A 24,303-nucleotide genomic window follows, 5' to 3' on the forward strand; every position below is an offset into this window, starting at 1 on the left:
TTGCATCTTTTTTCTGTTTTAGCATATATGACATCGCAGATAATATGCAGGGCTGACACAAATATGCTCAGTCAACTAGGCCACCACAAGAACACCACTCTCGATACTGGGAATAGAAACATGTCAGACTAGTTTGCTGACTGATGCTTAACAATCAATAACAGGTGTTGTACACCTTAACTACGAGGTCTTATTCTATAAACTACCACTGTACATATATACAACTGTCATGACTCAATAGTACTCAGAAACTTTGTGCGCTATCATACTGAAAAATACAAAACTTGGAGGTATCATGCTAAACCCACGCTATACGGCACAATGAGATGTAGCATCTTATCCATGCTAATCTCAAATAAGATGGCCCAGCACACAGATATTGTGATGAAGCTTCGAAATAAGTTGGTTTTGAAGTAGAGGGGCAACCAAGTGATCTGATTAGCTCATGGACCGGTAGGACCTTGAATTTCGTTGGTGGATTCATTGCGACATTGTGCACCTTATGCTCATAGATCTTGCCATTCTTGTCAAGTTTATAGACAGAAGCACCATCAAAGCGGCCATGCCCATCCCAAGGTACTCGAGGAATGCCGTGGGCAATCCAGCGAATCATGATCATGTTCTCAGCAGGCTGCCATATACTGACTATATCAACCCACAATGCTTTGAAGAAGATCCGGCCAGTAAAACGAAGCGCCCAGAATATCCTTTTGTAATTTTCCAGGCCCTTGAATGTATTCAAAGGATCTTGGAAGACAATGTCATCTCTAAAAAACAGTAACAGATATAATTAGGAAAAGATAAAATGATGGGACAGAAAAGGTAACAAGTTCAGATAGAACATTGACATACTGTAGACTACTTACTGCATATCATAATTAGTTAAGTGTGACACAAGTAAAGATCTTACTTGGTACTAGGTAATCCAGAAATACATAGTCTTTTTTCTCTTTACCTTAGTTAACAATCATAATTCTTCTGGCTAAGTGTACTTTCAATAAAATAAAGTTAAGCAAATACTCAGGCACAGTGCTACGTTGCATTGAAATCAAATCGTCCAGCCCAAGAAAAATATATACAAGCAGCCATGCACTATGATAGCTGTCGTGTAACTCTTTTCCTGTTAATGAAATACAGGCTTAAAACCACGTTCGTGAAAAAAAAAAAGACATGCGCTGTGAGAAGGTTGTTTTTCTGAGGTATATTGAGAAGACAATGGTGCAGCACAATAGAAGCCTAGAAATGGAGAAGTATGCCTAGTGTAAGTTCCCACCTGAGTTCTGGATTAAACAACCAAACAAATGGATATAACTATATGGGGAAGTAAAGGCCATGTTACTAGGAGAGAAAAAAATCATGTCTCAAAACAACTATAAAAAGGCATAAACCCCTATAAAAAAAAGAGTGCCACAAACAATGTATGGCTGTATCTAACAGTCAGACAATCAGTAAGATAAGAGGCCCTTTGTTGAGAACTAAACTCTAATAACAGAAAGGAAAGGGGACAAATAGCAACTAATAGTAATAGCACAAACACACGAAAACAAACTGAAACAGGATGTCATATCACAATAACTCCAATAATAAGGCAGCATATCTAATAAATCTAATGCATGGAACTGGCACCATAGGATGTCATATCACAATAACTCCAGTCAGCCAATCCACATCTCAGTTCATCATGGGGAGGACCGACTCAAAATCAACGGTATAGGAGTATAGATTCATCACATAATCCTTGAAAAATACTCCCATTCTCCAAGCTAAATAACACGACTCTATAAACAAGAACCCCGATCATATCCATAGAAAGCACATATCCTAATCAACATTACATAAGAAGAAATATATAGGCTTCATTTCTAGTGAAACTCTTCAGATGCTTGGTGGGCGGTGGCACCACCACCAACAGCGCTGCCCATGTCCTCCATTCCGACTCAAAAGCTAACCACTACATCAACAATCAGAGGTAGTCTAGCTAAGCTAAACTATCACTTCCAGGAAAAAGGGAGGTCGTGAGACAGGGTCTGACTTCCCAATCAGTCAACAAGCAAAATATTGAGGCCCTATGCAATACCCACCATGACTTCTGAAATATTTATAACTGCAGCTTGTCCCATCTCATTCTGAATATACTCAAGTCTATATACAAATCTGTCCGGTGGCATGGCAGCTAGTGTAGATCACAAGCCATATGGGAAGGCAGAGTAAGCTCATGTATAAACATGTTCTACCTAGAACTAGAAGGTACTAGTTTACAGTGACAAATCTTTAGTAGGTAAGTACAGAAAAGTCTCCTTAACAATAATCAATTGAAGCATTCCGCCTATACCCACGTGTCCCTCGGAGACTGCTAGTGCCGGTATTACTGCTGCCTTTGGACAACCTTATCCTAATTAACATTACATAAGAAGAAATATATCGGCTTCATTTTCTGATTACAACTCTTCAGGTGTTTGGTGGCACCACCACCAACAGCGCTGCCCAAGTCCTCCACCCCGACTCAAAAGCTAGCCACTACATCAACGATCAGAGGTAGTATAGCTAAGCTAAACTATCACTTCCAGGCAAAAGGGATGTCGCGAGACAGGGTCGACTTCCCAATCAGTCAACAAGTAAAATATTGAGGCCCTATTCAACATCCGCCATGACTTGTGAAATATTTATAACTGCAGCTTGTCCCATCTCATTCTGAATATACTCAAGTCTATATACAAATCTGTCCAGTGGCATGGCAGCTAGTGCAGATCACAAGCCATATGGGAAGGCAGAGTAAGCTCATGTATGCACATGTTCTACCTAGAACTAGAAGGTATAGTTTACAGTGACAAATCTTTAGTAGGTAAGTACAGAAAAGTCTCCTTAGCAATAATCAATTGAAGCATTCATCACTGGTGAAAAAAACAAAAAATTTATACCATATATTCATTTGGAACCCACCTAAACAGAAATTGTGTAGATCATAAGCTATACGGGAAGGCAGAGTAAGCTTAGGTATGCACATGCTCTTTTCCTATAGAACTAGAAGTACGTAACTACAGAAAAGTCTCCTTAATAATAATCAATTGAAGTATTCATCACTGATGGAAGAGAAAAAAAAACAAAATTTTCACACCATATATTCAATTTGGAACCAACCTAATTAAACGAGGTCAATAGAGTCCAACCAAAATCTGATCAGTTCAAGAGGAGGATATCGAATCGAACCTGTAGATGTCGAAGCTGGGCTCCTTGTAGAGCACATCGGGGAGCTCCTCCCTGAGCGTCCGGATCGCGTACCCCATGTTGAGGTAGTACCTCTGCCTCTCCTCGTTGTCCTCGTCGCCGCGCCTCCCCGCGGCCGGCGGCGACTCGGACGGCGTGGCCGGCGCGGCGAAGAGCGGCGGCGGCGGCAGCGGGACCGGCACCCGGCCCTCCCGCACGGGGTCGGCGACCCTGGTCACCCGCCCCCTCGTCGCCGCCGCCTCCCCCTGCTTGACGCGGCCCCCTGTTCCTGCCGCCGCCACCGCCACCGCCACGCCCCTCCTCCTCCCCGCCGGCGGCCGCGCCGCCGCAAGGTCCGGCAGGTGCAGCAGCTGAGCCATGCCCTGCCTGAGTGATGCTGCGGTGGCTAGATAGAACTAGAAGGAGAGGAGAGGAGAGTGTGATCTGTATGAGACTAATGAGAGGGGAGAGAAGTGTAATTGCACATATATATATATATATATATATATATATATATATATATATATATATGAGTACACACTACACAGTGATACTAGTAAAAATAGGAGTGGATAAATACTAAATAAAGGTAGTAGCTTTGTGTCATGCGTCAAAATGGCGCGCTTTTTGTCACGGTGCGCCGTGCGCCTCTCCCTCTCCTGGAAATTGACTGACACGATGAATATCTATATGTTTCCTTTAATTGTCGTTTTAGATTTTTATACCGTAAATTTAACTAGATTTATATAAAATATGTGTAATATTTAAACCTCTAAATAAATTTATTATAAAAATATATTTAACGATCTATCTAATAATATTAATTGTATACCATAAATATTAATATTTTTTTATATAAAATAAGTCAAAATTATTTTAGTTATTTTAGAAGGGAGGGAGTATCTATCTGATGAACCGACCACGGCTGCTGTCGGAGTCGAGTCCTACGTGTATCTGCACGCTTGGCCTGATCCTGCTACAAGAGTGGAGGGGGGTGTTGGATAACGAGTCAAAATCGACCTAATCTTATTTACCGTAGTCTTCTAATAAATTGTTAAAAACCAATTTTAAAAATGAGCTTATTGAGATGAACCTAACAGGTCGGACCGAAGTCGAAAGTTGACCAAAATAAAAATAAGTTCAATCGGAGCATTTTTTTTTTCAAACGAGCCACCAAGTTAGCCCAACAAGCTTTAGTTTTGTCCGGCCTATGCCATGAAAATTACCATCATATATGTTTGAAACGGTGAGGAACATGTCATTTTTGTTTTTTAGGCAAATTGAGTGTGAGTGTGTGACCAATTGGAGGGAGTACCACGTAGTTACATCTTTACTTCCCGGTCTAGAAAACTTGGCTAAGCCAAACATTCATCCTAGGTGTTCGTTCGATTTTGAGCGCTCCGGTTCAAAACAATTAGAGCGTGTTTGTCACAGTTCTTAGGGGCTCCGGCTTAGGCACTGTAGGGTATTGTAGCGAGGAGCCGGAGAAGCTGCAAATCGTGGCTCCACCAGCTCCTCCTCTTCTCAATTCATTTTTTATCATGAAATCCGAAATGGCTCCATGCTACAATACCATACAGTGCCACCATAGGGATTTTGAGGAGGAGCAGGAGCCCCACAGAGCCATGCTAATCGGCTCAGTCGTGGGGATACATGCGACCAACAGGAGGCAGCCATAATAAAGCTCTTGTTTAGTTCATCCGCTAAAACTTTACATCCTATCACATTGAATGTTTAGACATATGCATAGAGTATTAAATATAGACTAAAAAATAACTAATTATACAGATTACGACTACTTTGCAAGACGAATCTTTTAAGCCTAATTAGTTCATGATTTGACAATAAAAGTGCTACAGTAACACATGTGCTAATAACGGATTAATTAGGCTTAATAAATTCATCTCGCGGTTTACAGATCCTGTATTTTGTTTTTTTATTAGTATCTGAACACCGCATGCGACACCTCATATAACATCCAATGTGACACTTTAAAATTTTACACCCCGGATCTAAACACCACTTCAGGTTTGGTCATAGAATACTAGTCTAGTACAGTACAGTGCGTACGTCTCGTCAGGTACAGATGAAACGGGCATCGTGTCGTGCGTGCGTGACGTCGTGGACCTTGCGGCCGCAAACGCAAGGTGGCTCCAGGTGAGGACACGAGGGCCGATATTATGCCTAATCGTCCACTGGAAAGCGATGAGAGCATAGAGGTTAGGGCCTGTTTGGTTCCTTAGTCCATGGACTAAAGTTTTAGTCCACTTTTAGTCCATGGACTAAAGTACTGTTTGGTTACTTAAACTAGTATGGACTAAAAGTAATAAATGTTGTGGTAGGATGACTCATTTACCCCTGTGATCACGCTACTGGCGTCAAAACCGTTGAGAAATGTCCAGGCGCCAAGACCACGTACTGGAGCCAAAACAGTGGAGAAAAAGGAGAACATAAAGTCACGGTGGCGCCAAGACCCTGCTGTCCCAGGCGATATAAAGGTCCTGGCGCCAAGACCTTGCTCATACAAAACGTTCTCATCACTATCAAACACTCATACAAACGTCATACACATTCAAACACTCATACAAAACGTCATACACATTCAAACAGGCGATATGAAGGTCCCAGGCGATATGAAGGTCACAGGCGATATGAAAATGTTCACACAAAACGTCATACACGTTCAAATAGGCGATATGAAGGTCCCAGGCGATATGAAGGTCCCAGGCGATATGAAAATGTTCATACAAAACGTCATACACATTTAAACACTCATACAAATGGAGGAAATTGTCCATACAACAGTAGCACACGACAAACATAACATCACCATTAAACAGTAGACATCTATGCTCTATTGAACAACCCATCGGCTATCGAATCACGGAATTGATTCATGGTGTGATCTTCATCTCCATGACGTGTATTAGATACTTGAGAAGACGATGCTTCCGAGAGTGGAACAAAGTTCTCGTCACTATCAGCCAAATCAAAGTCCGCATCCTTCAAATAACTATCTCGAATGAAATTGTGTAGTGCCATGCACGCAATAATTATTTGACTTTGCTTTGGCATAGGATAACTAGGTAGGTCAAGCAATATCCTCCACTTCATCTTTAAAACTCCAAATGACCGCTCAATGACATTACGAAGTGAAGAATGAGCATAATTAAATCGTTCTTTTTTACCTCTTGGCACTGGTCCTTGTCTAAACTCTGGGATATGGTACTTAGTTCCCTTGTACGGTGCAAGATAACCCAGTCGGTTTGGGTAACCCGAGTCAACAAGGTAGAATTTTCCTACACATAGCAGTCAAATGGTTTATGCAAGTCACATGCCAAGTATTGCTTTAATGAGACAACATAGAAAAGAAAAAGTCAATACCTTCAGGTGGATGTGGAAATTTGTCTCCAAACTTGTCAATGGCATCTTTGAATACCCTCATATCATGTATTGATCTAGGCCATCCCACCACGACAAAAGTAAACCTCATATCAAAGTCGCATATAGCCATCACATTTTGAGTTGTATATCCATGTCGTCCCATATGTTGTACTACCTTGCTAGTTGGTACTACAACAGGGATATGTGTCCCGTCTATTGCTCCAATGCAACTGTCAAAGAACGGTGTAAAGCGAGGAGCTTGCAATCTAGGATGGACTGTCCTAAACTGTGGGTCCTTTGGCTTAATGATATCAACTGCTAGCTTGGTTACACTCTGTAGAACTTTATCAAACTTCCTACATACTATCTCCAGTGACCTTGTGAAACAATCTTTAGCTTGTCGAACAGACTGAGGGGCACCACATATCCATAAAAACAGCCCTAAAGCCTCCATAGATGACATTCTCCTAGTGGACTTCAATCCATATGACCCAACTAGCACACTATGGAGCCCCAAAAAGATACCTTCACTCATCCTAAACATATTGAAGCAAGCTGTCCTACTTCCTAGTGTCCTCATAACCCAATCAAAACCACTTTCTGTAGCTACTCTATAAGCCGCTTTGTTCATGTAAGTGTCAAAATGGTACATACTCATTAAGGCAGCAGCTATGGTTATGATTTTCCTCCTCTTCTTCTGAGACTTGAATATGTATGTCTATACTCTTCGATCATAATCATCTCTATCATCTTCTTCCCATTGATCATCATCAGACTCATCTTCTTCTTCCTATAAGATGGAACATGAACATGTCAGTGTTCTCAATTGCTTCTAGAACCACAAAAGCAAGAACCACAAAGCATCATCAGAAAACATCACAAAAGCAAGAACCACAAAGCAGACTTAAAACATGTTCTGAATATAGTAACAAGTCTTAACAAGTCTTAACACAGTAACATCACCATCAAACAAGACTAAGCATTAAAGGTCTTAAAACATGTTCTGAATAATAAGGTCTTCAAACTAGTCCTAAGCTTAAGGTCTTCAGTAGTTATTGTAATCCTGGACTGCTTTCTTCAGCCAAGTCAGTCGGTCTTCCTTAGTGTCCATCATGTTGAAGACCATCCTGTTGTACTCAGAATGAAACAGTCTTGTTGCAACATAAAATTCTTGTGTGTTTGGTCCTGCTCCAGCATCTTTGACCAAAAACAAGCATCTATTTATGTCTTCTTGAGCCTCTTCCTTCTTCTTCTGTGACTCCATCTCCCTCATTTTTTGCCTCTTCTCGAACTCTTCCTCCCTCATTCTCTGTTTCTTCAGTAACTCCTCCTCCCTCATTTTCTGCCTCTTTTCCAGCTCCTCCTCCCTCTGTCTTGCCATTTCTACCAGTGCTTGTTCATCCTTGTTTCTACTAACCTGCAACTCACTAATAATCCCCTGGAACATCTTCATCATTGGGCTCTTGCTCTTCTTAGCTGGACTTGCGGCTGTGTCTGCTGTACTAGTTGTTCTCTTGCGGCTGTTACTGCTTAGTGGGCTATGTACAAAGCCTTCTCCTTCTTGATCTTCACCCTCCTCATCAGCCAACACCTCTTCTTGTTGATGCGAAGAACCAGGGATGCAAGAAGATGATCCATCAACTATTACCCCATGAAACATCTCTGCAAGTTGTTCTACATAAGTAGGAACACCATGCATGAACTTCTTGCATTCAGATCTTCCCTGAAAAACAGAAATAAGTAATCAGAAACATAGCAACAATAAAGAAAAAAGTACATGGGAGTGAAAACCGTTTCCACCATGCAGCTGATGCTATGATAGTGCCATCAGGTCTTCAACCTAGTGCGGTACTAGTATTCAACATAGTCCAGAAGGAGTACAAAGTCTTGCATTGAGTCCATCTGTTCCTCAATTGCTTGACATTTAAGTTTAGTCCAGTCTTTAATAGAAAACCTTGTCTCATCATATTATACCCTCTACGTGACATTGTACCATGCAAGCAATTCCCTGCCCTTATTTGTTCAACCGCTAGATCACAGTAAATATGAGTGTTTTCCTCGGTCCAACTCGCCTTGTCATATGTAGTCACCTAGCAATCAGAAGCATTAACATTCATCTATAGGACAGCAATCTGTATCCCTCTAATGTGGATGGTCGAAAAATAGTGTGGCTACCATTCATCTAACATTCAAAATTTGTGGCTAGCATTCACAAAAAATACTCAGCATCACAAATAGCTAGCACTCAGAAGCATGAAAAAAACTCAGCATGTCAAAAATACTCAGCATTTGTGGCTAGCATTCACATTCATCTAACATTCAGAATATGTGGCTAGCATTCACAAAAAAACTACAAATAGCTAGCACTCAGAAGCATGAAAAAATACTCAGCATCACATTCATCTAGCATACAGAATCTAGCATACATTCATCTACAGGGAATAGGTCCAAGTTGTGGCTTACCCCCTAGGAGTCTTCATCTTCATCCTCACCGGTGCCACTGCCATTTTCCTGTGGATGGTCGAAGTTGTGGCCACCACCGCGTCCACCAACTCTACCTCCCCCATGGGTCCCCCCTCTACCTCTGCGGCTACCAACAGCTCCACTGCGTCCTTGTACTCTGCCTCCGGTGGATCCGACAGACCTCGCCCCGCGACCTCCACGAGCTCCGCCACGACCAAGCTCTCTGCCTATAGGGGCACGAGGAGGAAGGGGATAGTTCACTCCATCATCCCCGGCCTGGAGGAACTCCTGGTACAAGTCCAGGTTGGGGAACACGTCGGCCTGCGAGTTCAGGTCGAGGTTTTCCATGTGTCGGTGATGAACGGAGAGGCTGTGAGCTGGCTGCGAGGTGAAGGGCCCAAAATCATATTCATCGCCGGCGTCCTAGGAGGGGAGGAAGCTTCGGGTACCTTGCGATGAAGAACCTTGAGAGAAAAATTCACGGTAGTGGTCCATGGTGTTGGGGAGGGCTGGGATGAGGTTGATCCGGCGTGGGGAGGTAAGGAGGCCGTGGATCTAGCGTTGGGAGGGCCTTGGGCGGTGGATCAGGCAAGGGGAAGAAGGATGTGGTGGGGGGCGGCTAGACCTGGATGCTGTACTTGCGTCAGGAGCAGGCGTGGGGAGGAGCGACGGGAAAAGCAGGGAAACGGGAGGGGGAGCGGCCGGCGAGAGCGAGGAAGGTACCGGCAGGCGGGAGCTGCCGTCGACGATGAGGGAACGGACGGGTGCAGTGGGAAAAGCACCGCGGAAGGTGGCGGCGTAGGGACCAGAAATGGGGAGGAGTGGCGGGGAAACAAGAGGGGTAGGGGAGTTGGTTCGGCGCAATAATGACAGGGGCAGGGGAGTGAAAGAGAGTTTTAGTCCACTTTAGTCCAGTTTTTTGGACTAAAGGACTAAAGGATTTTAGTCCACTTTTAGTCCAAGTGTTTGGCTGTTTAGTCCAACTAAAGTACAAATTTTAGTCCAAAATGCTTTAGTCCATGGGAACCAACCCTTCCTTTTAAAATCTGCTGGGGGTTCAGTTCCTTTCACGCGGACTTGCCTGATAGATTGGACTAGTCTCATACATACATTACTATTATTTGGTGTTATTGAGCTAAGATATTTTTTCTACCGTCGACCAAAACAAATTAAAGATGCTAATATGGTTGTTCAGCATTTAAGTTTTGCACGCTCACTACCGAAAATTGTAGGTTTGCCGAGTGCCAAGTTCTTGGTCGAGTGTATTCTATCGGGCACTCGGTAAATAAGCGAGTGCTAACACAAAAACACTTGGCAAACTATTTGCCGAGCGCATAAACACTCGGCAAAGTTCTACACTCGGCAAAAGAGGAAAAAAACACTCGGCAAAGAACTTCATTTTGCCGAGTGTAAATATGTGGCACTCAGCAAACAACTTCATTTTGTCGAGTGCCGTAATCTGACACTCGGCAAAGCTATCTCTCCCTCCCTCTCCTGTCGTCGCCCCTCCCCTCCCTTTCCCTCTCCACCCTCCCTCCCGCGCGCCGTCACTCGTGCGTCTCTCTCTTCTCTCCCTCACTTCTCTCGATGGCAAGAGCCCTACAGCTCTTCTCTCCCTCACTTCTCTCGACGGCGGGCAGTGCGGCTCTGTGGGGGGTACGACCCTGGATACCAATGACAGACCACATGGGTTGCACCCCCAGGGGTGGCCTAGCCCACAAGATGAAGCCTTGTGGGGCACGACACTACTCGGCGCCTCCCGCAAGACACCGGGAAGATATCCTGAAGATACTACGAGATCTGTTATGATACATATGATCCCATGATTCCTGTAATCTGTTATTACTTTTCGGTTATCTCTCAGATCTAACCGACTTGTAACCCTGCCCTCGGACTATATAAGGCAGGCAGGGACCCCCTCCAAACTCACGCAATATCATACGATAGCCAATACAAACCAACAGACCATAGGAGTAGGGTATTACGTCATACTGACGGTATGAACCTGTCTAACTCGTGTGTCTCTATTGCCTTCTTGTTCTTGATTACACGCCTCTCTGTCGATCAATCTATCTTCGTGGGATACCCCTCAGAGGACTACCTATCGACAGTTGGCGCGTCAGGTAGGAGTGTGCGTGTTGTTTCCTTATCGAACAAGATGGCTTTTTCCGCAGTCTCTTCGTCCCTCCCATAGCCCGACCAAATCTTCACGGTTAGATCCATCTCGTGGATCATCAACGCTGACGAAGTCAGAGAGCTCATCGAGCCGGTATAGATCAATGTTGCGCCGATCATCCCAACACCTACGACGGTAGATCTGATCTCAGAGCCACCTCCGAGGTCGCCTTCATCGATGACTCATTGCCCACTTCCTCGCTACCAGAGGAGGCAGATCAACAATGACGATCTGATCGCATCCATTGATCAGTTGGTCTGAAGCTCGCCAATTACCTCTCCATCTCCAAATCGGCTCTGGACACTCTGGTTCAGCATTGACCACCCTTCGATCTAGATCTATCGGAGGCTGCTTAGGAAACTCCAGGGGTTACGGCCCCATCCTTTGGGTTCACCAATGCCACCACCGCTTACCAAGATGCCCTAAGAGGCAAATTCGTCGACCAGGTTGGAGATGTTCATCCTCCCGCCGGCCAGATCGCCGACCAGCCTCCGTCGTCCGTCAACATGCTGCACATCGGCCGATGCCTTGGAGCATCCCTCCAAACCATCCTAGAGGAGAATTCAGACTTCGAGTCCCAAGGCTCTACGGAGACCGTCATCGAAACCACCACCGAGGTACTTCCTCTCCCTCCTTTCTGCGACGGTAGAATCTTCAATGTCAGCGTCGACAGCCCCCCTCGGAATGGTGAAACCGAGGAGGAACTCACCACTCGTGAGAACCAAAACGTCAACCAAGCACAGCACCGAGCAAACGAGGTCGCCCTCGCGATGGCCGAGCAGCAGCTTGACTCATAAGGAAGGCCACTCCAACACAATCTCAATGACGAATTTGTTCACGTTGATGGCCATGATGTCTACAAGACTCCAAGCGCCAATCTGGTAGTGGCCACCAACGAGCTCGCCCAGCTCCCACAAACACCTGAGGTCACCAAGGTCGCCGCCATGCTTAAAGCGGCGCACTATCAGATCAATAAGATCCACCGGGATCAGAAACCTTCATACTCCACAACCTTGATTCGCTGATCAGTCACGCCAAGATCCGATCGCCACCCAAGTCGCTTCACTGACCAGCACCGCAACGACAGGCAACCCCTCCAGGGTGGAGCTAGGGGCAACTACATTGAACACCATCGCCAACACGACCAGGAGGTCGACCAGGACATCTGAGTGCACCTCAACAATCTCTGAGATGCATGTCGACATATCGACGAACGCCGCTTCGGTCGCCATGAAGAAGTACGCCGCTGCCAGGAGTACGAGCAAGAGTACGATAACCCAGGCTCAGCTCTTGAGTCGCTCAACGCCGGCAACGCTGCAGACGACAGCGCCAACAACCCTGAAGGGCCCCCAGCATTCATGAGGGCGCTCCAAACACTTTAGTGGCCCCATGGTTTTAAAATTACTAGGGTCGAGCCCTACGAAGGAAGGATGAACCCAACACAGTGGGGACAGTCTTATGCCACTGCTGTCCGTGCCGTCGGAGGAGACGCCAGTGTCATGGCAAACTACCTTCCCATCATGCTCACGCCAACCACAATGAATTGGTTCACAAGCCTTGCCCAGACTCCATTGGATCCTGGGAAGAGCTGAAAAAGTCTTCACCGACAATTATATGGCTACGTGTACTCGATCGGGCACCAAGCATGATCTCAACCGCATCAACCAGAAGCCATCCGAGCTCCTCCATAGATACATCAGATGCTTTTCTGAGATAAGGAATTCTATTCCCAACATCATGGAAGTGAAGGTCATCACCATCTTCATCAGAGGACTCCATCACTACGAGCTTCACTCCAAGTTCAACCGCAAGCCGCCCATAGGGATTGGTGAGATGATCATGACCGCCAACCAGTACACCGACGCTAAGGAAGCCGAGGTGCGCTTCAATGAGGATGTGGGCACTCATCACCCAACACGCTGCTACGATGACCGCCCCGATGACCGCCGCCTCGACGACCGTAGTTACCATCGTGACAGCAGTCATGATCGGCCAGAAGGACACAAGTCTAGTCAAAATCGCCACCGCTAGAAGGACACAAGTCTGGTCAAAATCACCACCGCCGGCCAGACCACATCGTCGCCACCATTAATGAACCTCGTGCCAAGTGCAACTACAACGAGCAATACAAGAAGATCCTCAACGGCTCATGCCCTCTCCACAAGAACAGCAGACATAAAGATGAAGGACTGCCTTGGCTTGGCTAAGGAGTTCTAGGACAAAAAGCTGGACGACGACACCAACGATGGAGCCAGAGGCTGCCAACCACTTGGGGGCAATAACAATGCCTTCTAGGACCATGACAAGGTGGTCACCACCATCTTCGGGGGCCTCACCTCCACCGAGACCAGAAGACAATGGAAGCTTGCCGCCCGATGGGTGCTCGCCGTCACTATGGAAGACACCGTCGCACACCCCAGCTATCGCCCATGGTCCGAGGTCCCCATCACCTTCAGTAGGGCTGACTAGTTGGCAGACATCCTCTACATAGGGCGTTTCCTCCTTGTCCTCGACGTAACCATCCAGAAAGTGCTTTTCAGAAAAGTGCTCGTCGATGATGGGAGCGCTCTGAATCTCCTCTTCGCCGGAGCCCTAAAGGAGTTGGGCCTTGGGATAACAGATCTCACACCCTCAGACTCCTCCTTCTAGGGTGTGGTACCTAGTAGGGCATCCAAACCGCTTGGAGAGATCACCCTACCAGTACAGTTCGGCACGGCAAGCAACTACCGCATCGAGCATATCAACTTCTACGTCGCTGATTTCAACACCACCTATCATACCATACTTGGTCAACCCAAAGTTCTGCTAGGCGCTCGCCTAGGCGCGCCTAGGCGCGATTAAGCGCTAATCGATGGCCCTCCACGTAGACTAGGGTGTAGTCGTAGTCCTAGGCGGGAGCAGCGACTAGGCGGCGCAAATCAGCACCTCGGCGGCGATTTCGCGGTGCGTAGGCGCGCAAGGTGGCACGTAGGCGGACGACCCGCTCAACGGTGAAATTTGTCCGCCGCGGAAGCGCGCGCGCTTATGGCGTCTGGCGCGGGAAAGGAAGCGCGTGGGAAGGAGAAGAAGGAAAAGGTCCGCTCCCGCTCGATTCTTGCCTTCCAGGTCACAGATAGCCGCTCGCAGCCCGCTCGGCCACTCCCGCTCGTCCTCTCCTCCTGCGACGGTGCGCCGGAGGGAAGCTCCACCCATCGATCGCCCTGCTCCCCGTGACCCCGCCTGGAGGCTTGTCCCGGCCAGACTCCTCTGCCCCGCCTGGAAGCTGCTGCCCCGCCTCCTCTGCCCCGCCTGGAACCTACAGCACCAAGGTCAGGCGCCTCCCCTGCTCCCCGCGACCCCGGCTGGAGGATTGTCCCGGTCGGCCTCCTCTGCCCCGCCTGGAAGCTGCTACCCCGCCTGGAACCTGCAGCACCAAGGTCAGGCCCCTCCCCTGCTCCTCTCCTCCATGTCCTCTGTTTTGAATGCATCCCCTGTTTCTCTCCTCTGATTTGAATGCCTGTGATTAGAACAGCCATCCAGCACTGGCAAATTGTAATCATGCCTATATCTAGGTACATGAAGCAAAGTTTTTATGTACAGATCATAAGTTCCTAATGACATTACTAGACATTTGTTGATTTTTTTCTCCATAGCAAGTGATGCACTGAATAAGTGATGAACCATTCCTAGACATGAAGAATGCACAGTCTAGAACTCAAAATTATCACAACAAAACAAAATGTAGCAAGCAGTTAGTAACTAGCTAGGGAAGAGATGTTCTAATCTCATTGTAAATTGGATTGTTCCAAGCTCCACTGCTTGATCACCAATGAGTTGATCTGATTTTGCCTGCTGTGAATGCCCATTGTCTAAATGTAGGATGTCTACAACAGAGGGTGCACTAGGTGAGGGAGAAAATAGTGAGTCAGCGAATCTCCTAAAAAGGAATTCGGATGATGTTGGATGGGAGTATGGTGTTCTTGTTGATCCTAACAACAAGGACAAGGTGAAGTGCAAGCTTTGTAAGAAGGAGATGAGGGGAGGGATTTATAGGTTGAAGCAGCATTTGGCTCATGAGGGAAAGAATGTGAAGAAATGCACGGCTATAACAGTGCAGGCCATGGAGGCTAAACAGAAGTGCAAGAAAGCACTAGATGAGGCAAAAAGGAAGAGGGAGGAGAAGACTATTCGTGAGCTAGAACTTAGAGAGGAAGTTAATGTATCTAGGGTTGGAGAGTCAGATGAAGTCACTTGTGTTGGAAGTTCAGAGCCTCACAAATTAGGACCCATGGACAAATGGACACGTGCTATTGATCCTAAAGCTACCAAGACTAATTCTTTGAAGCAACAGCAGCTGAACAAGGAACTTTGGAAAGAAAGAACACATGAGGTGCATAAGTATATTGCAAGATGGGCCTATACACATGGTAAATTGCTAGTATACTCTTCTGTACTTACATTACATGATCACTAATTCATTAGATGTTATTCCCGATCACTAATTAGGCTTTTTTAACATTGGCAGCTATACCTTTCAATGCATGTGACAATGATGAGTTTAAGCAAATGTGTGAAGCAATTGGTCAGTTTGGTCCAGGACTTGTATCCTCCATGTCAAGATTCACTTCAAGAGAGATTGTTGGAAGAAGAATATGAAAGAACCAAGAGTCTGCTGCAGGAACGTGAAGCCGAGAAGATAAAAAATGGGTGCTCTATTATGACCGATGCTTGGTCAGATAGGAAGAGGAGAAGCATAATGAATCTGTGCACCAATTGTGCTGATGGAACCTCCTTCATCAGCTCTAAGGAGATGTCACATGTCTCACATACCAGTGAGGTCATCTTTGATCTTGTGGACAAAGCAATTGAAGAGATTGGTCCAGACAATGTGGTGCAAGTAGTGACTGACAATGCCTCTAACAACATGGGAGCAAAGAGGCTATTGGAAGAGAAGAGACCACACATATTTTGGACCTCTTGTGCAGCTCACACAATCAACCTTATGCTCCAAGGAATTGGCAACTTGACTCGGTTCAAGAAAGTGGTTGACCAAGCAAAGGCATTTACCATATTTGTCTATGGCCACACAAGGACATTGGAGTGCTTGAGATACTTCACAGAGGGGAAAGAGGTAGTGAGGCCAGGAGTGACTAGGTTTGCTTCAAACTTTCTCACTTTGAGTAGCATGCAAGAGAAGAAGGACCAGTTAAGGAAGATGGTGGTTCATAGTAGGTGGGACTCATTGAAGGATGTGAAATCAAAGAAAGGAAAAGAGGCAACAGCAACTATATTGAGTCCAAGCTTTTGGAAGGATGTGAAGCTAACATTGACTATTTTTGAGCCATTGGTCAAAGTCCTCCGTTTGGTTGATGGGGATGTGAGGCCATCCATGGGTTTCCTTTATGGACAACTACTAAAGGCAAAGAGACAGATCAAAGAGGCCTTTGGAAATGTTGAGGCTCGGTTCAAGGATGTAATAGCTGTTATTGACAAGAAGATGAATGGAAGACTTGATTCTCCATTGCATTTGACAGCCTATTTGCTGAATCCTCACTATAGCTATAGTGACCCATCAATCTTTGATCAGCCCAAAATATCAGAAGGGTTTATATCTTGTGTTGAGAAATTTTTTTATCATGATGAGGACATGCAGCATATGGCTGCCAACATTGAACTAAAGAAGTTTCAGAATAGAGAAGGACCCTTTAGCAAGAAGCTTGCTAGGAATTTTGAAAACTTTGATTACAACCCAGGTAGAGGTACTTCCTATGGCTCATGGCTGTTTGTTGTTTGCTGTTTTCTAAACTAATAGAGGTGTTTTTTTATTTCAGCATCATGGTGGAGACTGTATGGATATGAAACACCAGCTTTACAGAAGATGGCTACAAGGATCCTATCTTTGACATCAAGCTCTTCTGGTTGTGAAAGAAATTGGAGTGGGTTTGAAGGGGTTAGTACCTAACTACCTATCTATTATGATTTATGAACATGTTTCAGGCTTTCAGCAGCATTACAATTTAATTGTAGAACTGAGAATGCTCTTTTTAAATTGTAGATACACACTAAGAAGAGGAATAGGCTTACTACAACCCGCCTCAACAAGCTGGTGTATATCCAATTCAACTCCAAGCTGCTTAGTAAGAGAGAAAAGATGAAGTCAAACAAAATCACTGAGATACTTCAGTCTAGTAATACAACTGAAGCTCAAGGTTTTCTCCAAGAGGGTGGGGATGATTGTGCATTAGCTGACTTTAGAGATGGGGAGGAAGATGAGATGGAAGGTACCGGGATACCTTGGTCTGTCATTGGAGAGGCAGTTGGAGCAGATGAACAGCTTGAGTTGCGTAGAAGTGCAAGAGTGAGGGAGCTCTATGAAGGAGAAGAATTTGAGTCTGAAGAAGAAGAGTATGACGATGAGGATGTGAACTACAGTGACGAAGAAATATGAACTGCAGCTTGTATTGTACTGTCCTTTAGTTATAAATTGTGTTGTGCAGCTTGTATTGAACTACAGTGAGTGAGGGAACTATCAACTATGTGCTTGTGCTGTCCTTTATTTATAAATTGTGTTGTGCACTTGTATTACTGTCCTATCCACTTGTATTGTAATTACCAGCTGCTGATATGGTGTGCTCATGGATGGGAGGCTGCTGAAATCATCCAGATAAGTCACAACTTAGTGTTTTCTATTTTTTTTGGATGACCAGCTAGCTGTCTATTGACTAATTTACTAACTACTAGCTGTGAAAATGTGTTGCAGGAGGCAGGAGCTAGGAACATGCAAGAAAGCAAGAGTAAGCCAGCTAGGAATCAGATATGTCTACTGCCCTCTTTTTCTACTTACTCATTACTGTGACTCATATAGTCATGTATAGTAGTTATATACATATATATAGTTATATACATAATATATATATAATTTATGGCTATATTGCCAAAACGCCTAGGAAAACGCCTAGGAGCGCCTAGGACCGAGTACTCCCGACTAGGCGCTAGGCAATGGGTCAGCGCCTAGATTCCGCCTAGCACCTAGCTGAACTTTGCTGGCAAATACAATATAGAAGGGGTCTAATCGTTGCTGAGGTAAATCAGTGGGAGGACCTATGGGAGACAATTAGTAACATTCATCCAGCTGAAGGGCAGCAAGATGCATAGACAATTAGTAACATTCATCCAGCTTAAGGGCAGCAAGATACGGAGTGGGCCTCAGATAAATCTAATCTTAAACAACTAAGTCCTTATATAATTTCTTAACTCACGGGGGAGTAGATCTTCAAGCAAAGGTGCTCTGGAAATGCAAGATTCCAATGAAAGTTGGCAGATGTTACACAACAAACTGCAATCCGCAGTGGAACTGAAGAAAAGTGGTTGGAAAGGTAAAAGTAACCGTAGTTCATGTGGAGAGAGGAAGGGACAATTGATCATATTTTCTTCGATGCTCTATAGAACAGATGCTATGGTGTTGCATGCGAGAGGTGTTTGATTGGAATGGCTTCCCGACATCACGAGCTGACTTATGGAAGAGGTGGCTCAATAACAGATTCAGAGTCCCTTAACAGTTAGGTTTATTTGTGTTTGCAGGTTTAGCATGGGCGCTTTGGACTAACAGAAACAAGATGGCGATAGAACATCACTTCACCAACAAACCGAGTGATGTAATCTTCAGAGGGATAGGGTTTTTTTTTCAGAAATGGCATCCACTGCTGAAAGTAAAAAAAAAGGCAAGAACATTTGAGGGATAAGATGCTGAACTGGCTTTGTAGCACACCAAGCTGCTATCTTCAGATGTTGCCAAAATTTGGGCCGCTTTTGTTCTAGTAAGCTGGCGAGGAATGTTATATGTTATGTCTGTTTGTTTTGGAACTCCTCTAGCCCTCTTGTATCCCCAGAGGCCCAGACTGGCGAAACAGACCTTAGAGCAACTCCAAGAGAGTAGCCATTTGGACCATGCAATCTAATTTTGGATATTTCCAGTAGAAACAAGGCTCCAACAGCTATTCTATCCCACAGTCTAAAATAACAAGTTATCCATTCTGTTTATCTCGGTTGGTAAATAAAGCCAGCCGGGGACGCTTGCTATCCGACTCCTGCACACCCCTCACGCACCTGCCGCCAGCCTGTTCGCGGCGTCGTATACAAAGGCAAAAGCTAGGCATAGAACACTTCGTCTGTCATAGGGTCTACTACCCTCGACATGGCCACTATCACGGACGAGGAGGCTTGCATGAACGTGTTGTAGCTGGGTCATTCTCCATCGAATCAAGATCAACGCATACATCCACGCCGTGTGCAAGTGGCTGTGGCTCGCACCCAACGACGGCGAATGAGGACATGACCAACAGCTTTCGCATCTAGATCGACGCATGCAGGACCGGCATCGCAGACAAAGCGAAATCCGGCTATCGGCCGGCTGCTGCTACCTCTGTTCTTGGTGTGTGTGGGCGGCGAAGAAAGGATAACGTGGCAATGTCAAAAATAGAGAATGCTGTTGGATTACTCTATTTTTTTAGAGGGTGTTTTATTTTAGCAAATGGCTAAATCTTGGATGGAATCTAATTTTAAATAACCTCAGAGTATTTCTCGTTAAAAAAAATAAACTTCATATTTCCCATAATAGCACGTCAAGTGAAGTCACATTCCACACTAGAGCAGTTCCTAACGCTCTGGCAATGAGGTGGCAACCCTAAGAAACCAAATTCATCTATAATCAAGCCCTTAGCTAGCAATTAAACCAGACACTCCAATCAAGAACACCTATGCGACCTATCCATGCCAGCATACTAAGTCGATCGAGTTCACGCGTCCCAGCCCAAATCCGATGGCAGCCATTTAATACCAGCTTCTAAAAGTTGGGTCCAAATTCCCAAACGCCGCCCGACTTCGGAACAGGCGGGAGCTAAGGAAAGAGACGAGAGATCCTGACCGTCTCCGGGAGCGGTGTCGCGCTGCCGTCGTCGCCCGGGGCGGCGCCGGCCTTGTCGACGCTCCGGACGACACTATCGCCGTCGTCCATCCCGGCGCGGAGAGAACCCCTCCCTTTCCCGGTCTCTACTCCAGCTGCGGGGGTGTCCTCCTTGAGGCGACCGCTACTTTCGCTTCTGCGGTGGCGGTGGGTGCTCCCCGCAGGGAGACGGACTCGAGGCGGCAGGGGCTAGGGCTCAAAGACGAGTCTGCGAGGGAGATGAGGAGGCGGCGGTGTCCTGGTCGGCGACGAGCAGGAGATGAGAGAGAACAAAATGGAAAGCAAAAGGAGAGGAAACGAGAGCGGCTGGAAGATTCTGGACGTAGATCTCCCTCCTCGCCTCCTGCCCCCGACGATTCCTTCCTCCAACTCATAGTTCCGCTTCTGTCGAGGAGATACGTACTCTACTGTTTACGGCTTCCATTTTCATCTAGAGAATTATTATAGCCATGTTTAGAACCGATTGTGATAACCCAGAAAATCCTGTTAAACTAGAAGCATACACCCTTGCGTTGCTGTGAGAATCACGTGTGAATTTTAGTGAAGAGATGTGGTATGATGACATGGATTGCTTGTATAAATAGGTAAGTGTTATAATTGTACGTGCTAGTGGGTTGCTGATGTCAATTGTCTTGCATGTATCAAGATAGAATTGTAGTGGGATTTAGGATTATAAGAGAGAGATATAGATATCTCATTTTTTATCGTGCAAGACTCACTCACCACGGGATTGAACTGAGAAAAGATGGGCGAATAGGCGTATCTAAAAATTATTATGCCCTACTTATAATTGATTTGATTATAATAGCGGGAATTTTTTCGATTCTTAATTGTGCTACTAGTTTAAAGTTCCGAAGCGGTGGTCAAAAGAATAAAAAATAATGAAAGCATTTGATAGGATTCTCTTTTTTCACCAATTAATTATAAGCAGAAATAAATAGAGCCTTAGAGCATCTTCATCAAACTCAGAAAACTCTATCCCCATTCCCTATCAGTAGTGTGGAGGAGATTTGCGTAAAAAAACTAGCTCCGGCAAATCCCCTTTCACAATCCTCCTCTATTTTTTTTCTCAACAATCCCTAAAAACATCCCCTCAATCTCTAATTTTTGTTCTCAACAATCCCTAAAAACATCCTCTCAAGCCCTCAATGAAAGCGGAAGAACCATGGATTTATGCTAACCCAAAGAACAAGGGGGTTTAGGGATTATGAATCTAGATTTATAAAATAAATGTCTCTTGAGCAAATGGCTTTTTAAATTAAGCAATAAATATGGTATTTGGCATGACTTATTGAGGAACAAATATATTAAAGATAAGACTTTGTCACGGGTAGAGAAAAAAGTAGGAGATTCTCATTTTTGGATGAGTCTCATGAGTGTAAAAGAAACATTCTTGAGTTTGGGAACTTTTAGGTTAAAGGGTTGTAACCACTTCAGGTTCTCGGAAGATACCTGGTTAGGGAAACAACCGCTAAAATCTCAATATCCAACTTTATTCAACATTGTTAGTAGGAAACAAGCAAAGGTTGTAGATATTTTAAGCTTAGTTTCTGTAAATGCAATCAAGTCCTAATTGTGGGTTTTGGTGATAATGACCACGTAATTAGAGAACTAATGAGATTTATCGAGATAATAAGCAGGAGATTTACTAATGAGGATGTTATACATAATGGAGGAGCTCCTAATTACAAAAGATGATGTCATCAAGTTCAAAGGAGGTTTATTTCATTTTATATTTTTGAATGAGTATAGGAAAAGCCATATTATAAAGGGGGACATAATGCTTAAGTCAACATGTGCAACCAAGTCACTACTACAGATTGATTTATCATTATCGTCACTTTCACTGCCGTAGCGATAAAAGCAACCGTATGATACTTCCACCGTCGGTTGGAACGATGACGAGGTCTCCTTGGACTGAAACCGACAGTTTAGACTTATACCACCAATGGGTTAACGTTAGATGCGGCAGTGGTATTAGGGTTGCATTTGCTCCGTCGCATGAAAAGTTGGGCCGACTGGGATACACATTTTGTCCGCCAGCCCTAAACTAGCGTTTGGTTAAGCGGTAGTAAATTCAGCGTAAGTGTTGAATTGCCTCAACTTCTAAGGCCGTCAAATCACCTTTACTTCCGCCGCCTGAAGCCTAAGAGTCGTACCCACTACGCTACATATACTTCAAGCCCGGTGCCCTCTGAAACCACCCCTCTTCTTCATCCATCATCCCCTTCTCTTCCAATCTACAAAGAAAATGTCGGACAGACCCATCAAGTTTCCAAGCAGCCCGTCGTCCAGCGAGGACGACTTGCTAGACCACCAGTCCTCCGAGGAGGATGTCTCCTCCGACGACTGGAGGCCTTCTGACTATAGTCCTCCATGGAGTTTCGAGAAGGAGGACCCAGAGGAGGAGGACGAGTACAAGGACGACGGACGCCGAAGACGACGATGACTCTAACGACTCTGACTCCGACTCCGACTTCGCCTCACCTCCTCCCAAGCAAGTGAGGCGAGTTTATAGTTAGTATAAGTAGTTTTAATAGTTTAGGTTAGTTATTATGCTTCCGGACGAGTACAATCATGTACTCGTCCAAATTGTATCTATATGTTACATATACATAATGAATCAATGAAAAAATTCTATTAGCATAGATTTGATCTCTTCAATGCCACCTTTTTTATATGAAATGCAAAGCAAGTTCTTTCCAATACTACTTCCAAAATGGCAGTGCACGGATTTGATCTCTCAATGAATGTTTTTTTGTTTTTCTATATATTTTTTGTGAATGAAAAGGGAAAAACTATCATGTATGGTTGTGTTTGTTTCTAGGAGAATCTAAAAGTAGTTTAACCGCTGATAATCACTGTATTATAGCATTGGATAAGCGTGGCAAAGGCCAGCTTAATATAGACAATGTTTCACTTATCCCATGTCATTCGTTCTCGCTACCGATCAATCTGAACCGTCCGTTTGGCAAGAACCCTAGAAGTGCCTGGCCCATTCCCAACTCCCCTCGGGTCCTATCGGTGCCTTGGTGGTGGTTCGAACAACTAAAAAACCCTAATACGAAACCATTAGTTCTCCCCACCCGTTGTTGTTTCATCTCATTCTCTCCACCCGTTGCTTCATCTTCATTCTCCCCACCTGTACTTGCCCTGCCTCGAGCACCTTGCATTGTCGTCGTGGCCAACGCCCCATGAAGGTTAGATGGATTCAGTCACCCCCTATTTGCATTTGGTTCCAATTGGTTTTGGGTTTGGTATTAGTTTTGTTCATATTAGGAATTTGTTCATTGCAACAGATATCTTACTTTAGAAGAAGCCATTTCAATGTGAGCAACCTTACATTTTGGCGGCTGGGGGTGGCACCACGACCCTAGACGATGTTGTTTGCTACTTGGGGATGGAGCATTCACCCGGACCGACTGTTGATTGTTGAAGCTACTGTTCATCACCTTTTTGGACCATAAAATTTGACAAGAATCGTTCAAGACCCTATTTGTGGAGAGATTTTTATGCTTTGCTGGAGTGGACAGGAAGTAGACATACTTTATAGATACAATGTGTCCATAGACGGAGATGTTGTCATCTTTGCTACAGTTCAGTACCTTTGGCTTTTGGGACCGCATCAACCAATTGAGTACCTTAGCAATTGCCTACCCATCCATTATTAAGTCTTTGAATTTATAAAACTTTTATGTTAATGAAGTTTATATGTACTGATGAAACCTCTGGATTAGTATGTATGAGTACTGCATAATCGTTGAACTATTACTTCGGTTAAACTATTAATTGAATTAGTTGGTCTTGATTGTGGTCCACGTATATACCTCTATGTAAGCACAGAGGATCCAAAATAGGCCTTCTTCTATAGGCGGATAGTACCCTGAACCGGCGGTGACATAGCATTTCATCTTGGCGGGAGTGCGAGGGTTTTGAAGGACATTTTGGTTCCTTGGCGGGAGGCAAAAGCATAGACAAAAGACCTATACCGACCTCTTCACTCAGAGTGTGCTACACTTTGAACCATGACTGCTCCATGACTGCATCTAGCTCGAACTCCTTCTAGTGGTCAGCACCATCTTAGGGCACCGTCGCGAGAAGAACATTGGCTTCTACCGGAGGAGGCTACAACGGG

At 45.0% G+C, this 24,303-nt stretch overlaps 2 protein-coding genes and 1 pseudogene across 2 annotated transcripts; 1 reads left to right on the forward strand and 2 right to left on the reverse strand.

The window, feature by feature from the left end:
* Positions 1 to 107: 107 nt before the first annotated feature.
* On the reverse strand, positions 108 to 3,642 carry LOC136451358 (uncharacterized). The gene is made up of 2 exons (XM_066452066.1): positions 3,208 to 3,642; positions 108 to 767 (listed from the first exon to the last, which is right to left on the reverse strand). The coding sequence occupies exons 1-2, from the start codon at positions 3,582 to 3,584 to the stop codon at positions 299 to 301; spliced, it is 846 nt and encodes a 281-aa protein (XP_066308163.1). The 5' UTR covers positions 3,585 to 3,642; the 3' UTR covers positions 108 to 298.
* A 2,409-nt stretch (positions 3,643 to 6,051) lies between these two features.
* Positions 6,052 to 6,718, reverse strand: LOC136454143 (protein ALP1-like). Its single transcript, XM_066454680.1, has 2 exons — positions 6,589 to 6,718; positions 6,052 to 6,503 (listed from the first exon to the last, which is right to left on the reverse strand). The coding sequence occupies exons 1-2, from the start codon at positions 6,716 to 6,718 to the stop codon at positions 6,052 to 6,054; spliced, it is 582 nt and encodes a 193-aa protein (XP_066310777.1).
* An 8,368-nt stretch (positions 6,719 to 15,086) lies between these two features.
* On the forward strand, positions 15,087 to 20,090 carry LOC136454144 (putative transcriptional regulator tpeD; annotated as a pseudogene).
* The last annotated feature ends 4,213 nt before the right edge of the window (positions 20,091 to 24,303 follow it).

The sequence above is a fragment of the Miscanthus floridulus genome, chromosome 5 (assembly GCF_019320115.1).
Source record: "Miscanthus floridulus cultivar M001 chromosome 5, ASM1932011v1, whole genome shotgun sequence".
NCBI classification, from domain to species: domain Eukaryota; kingdom Viridiplantae; phylum Streptophyta; class Magnoliopsida; order Poales; family Poaceae; genus Miscanthus; species Miscanthus floridulus.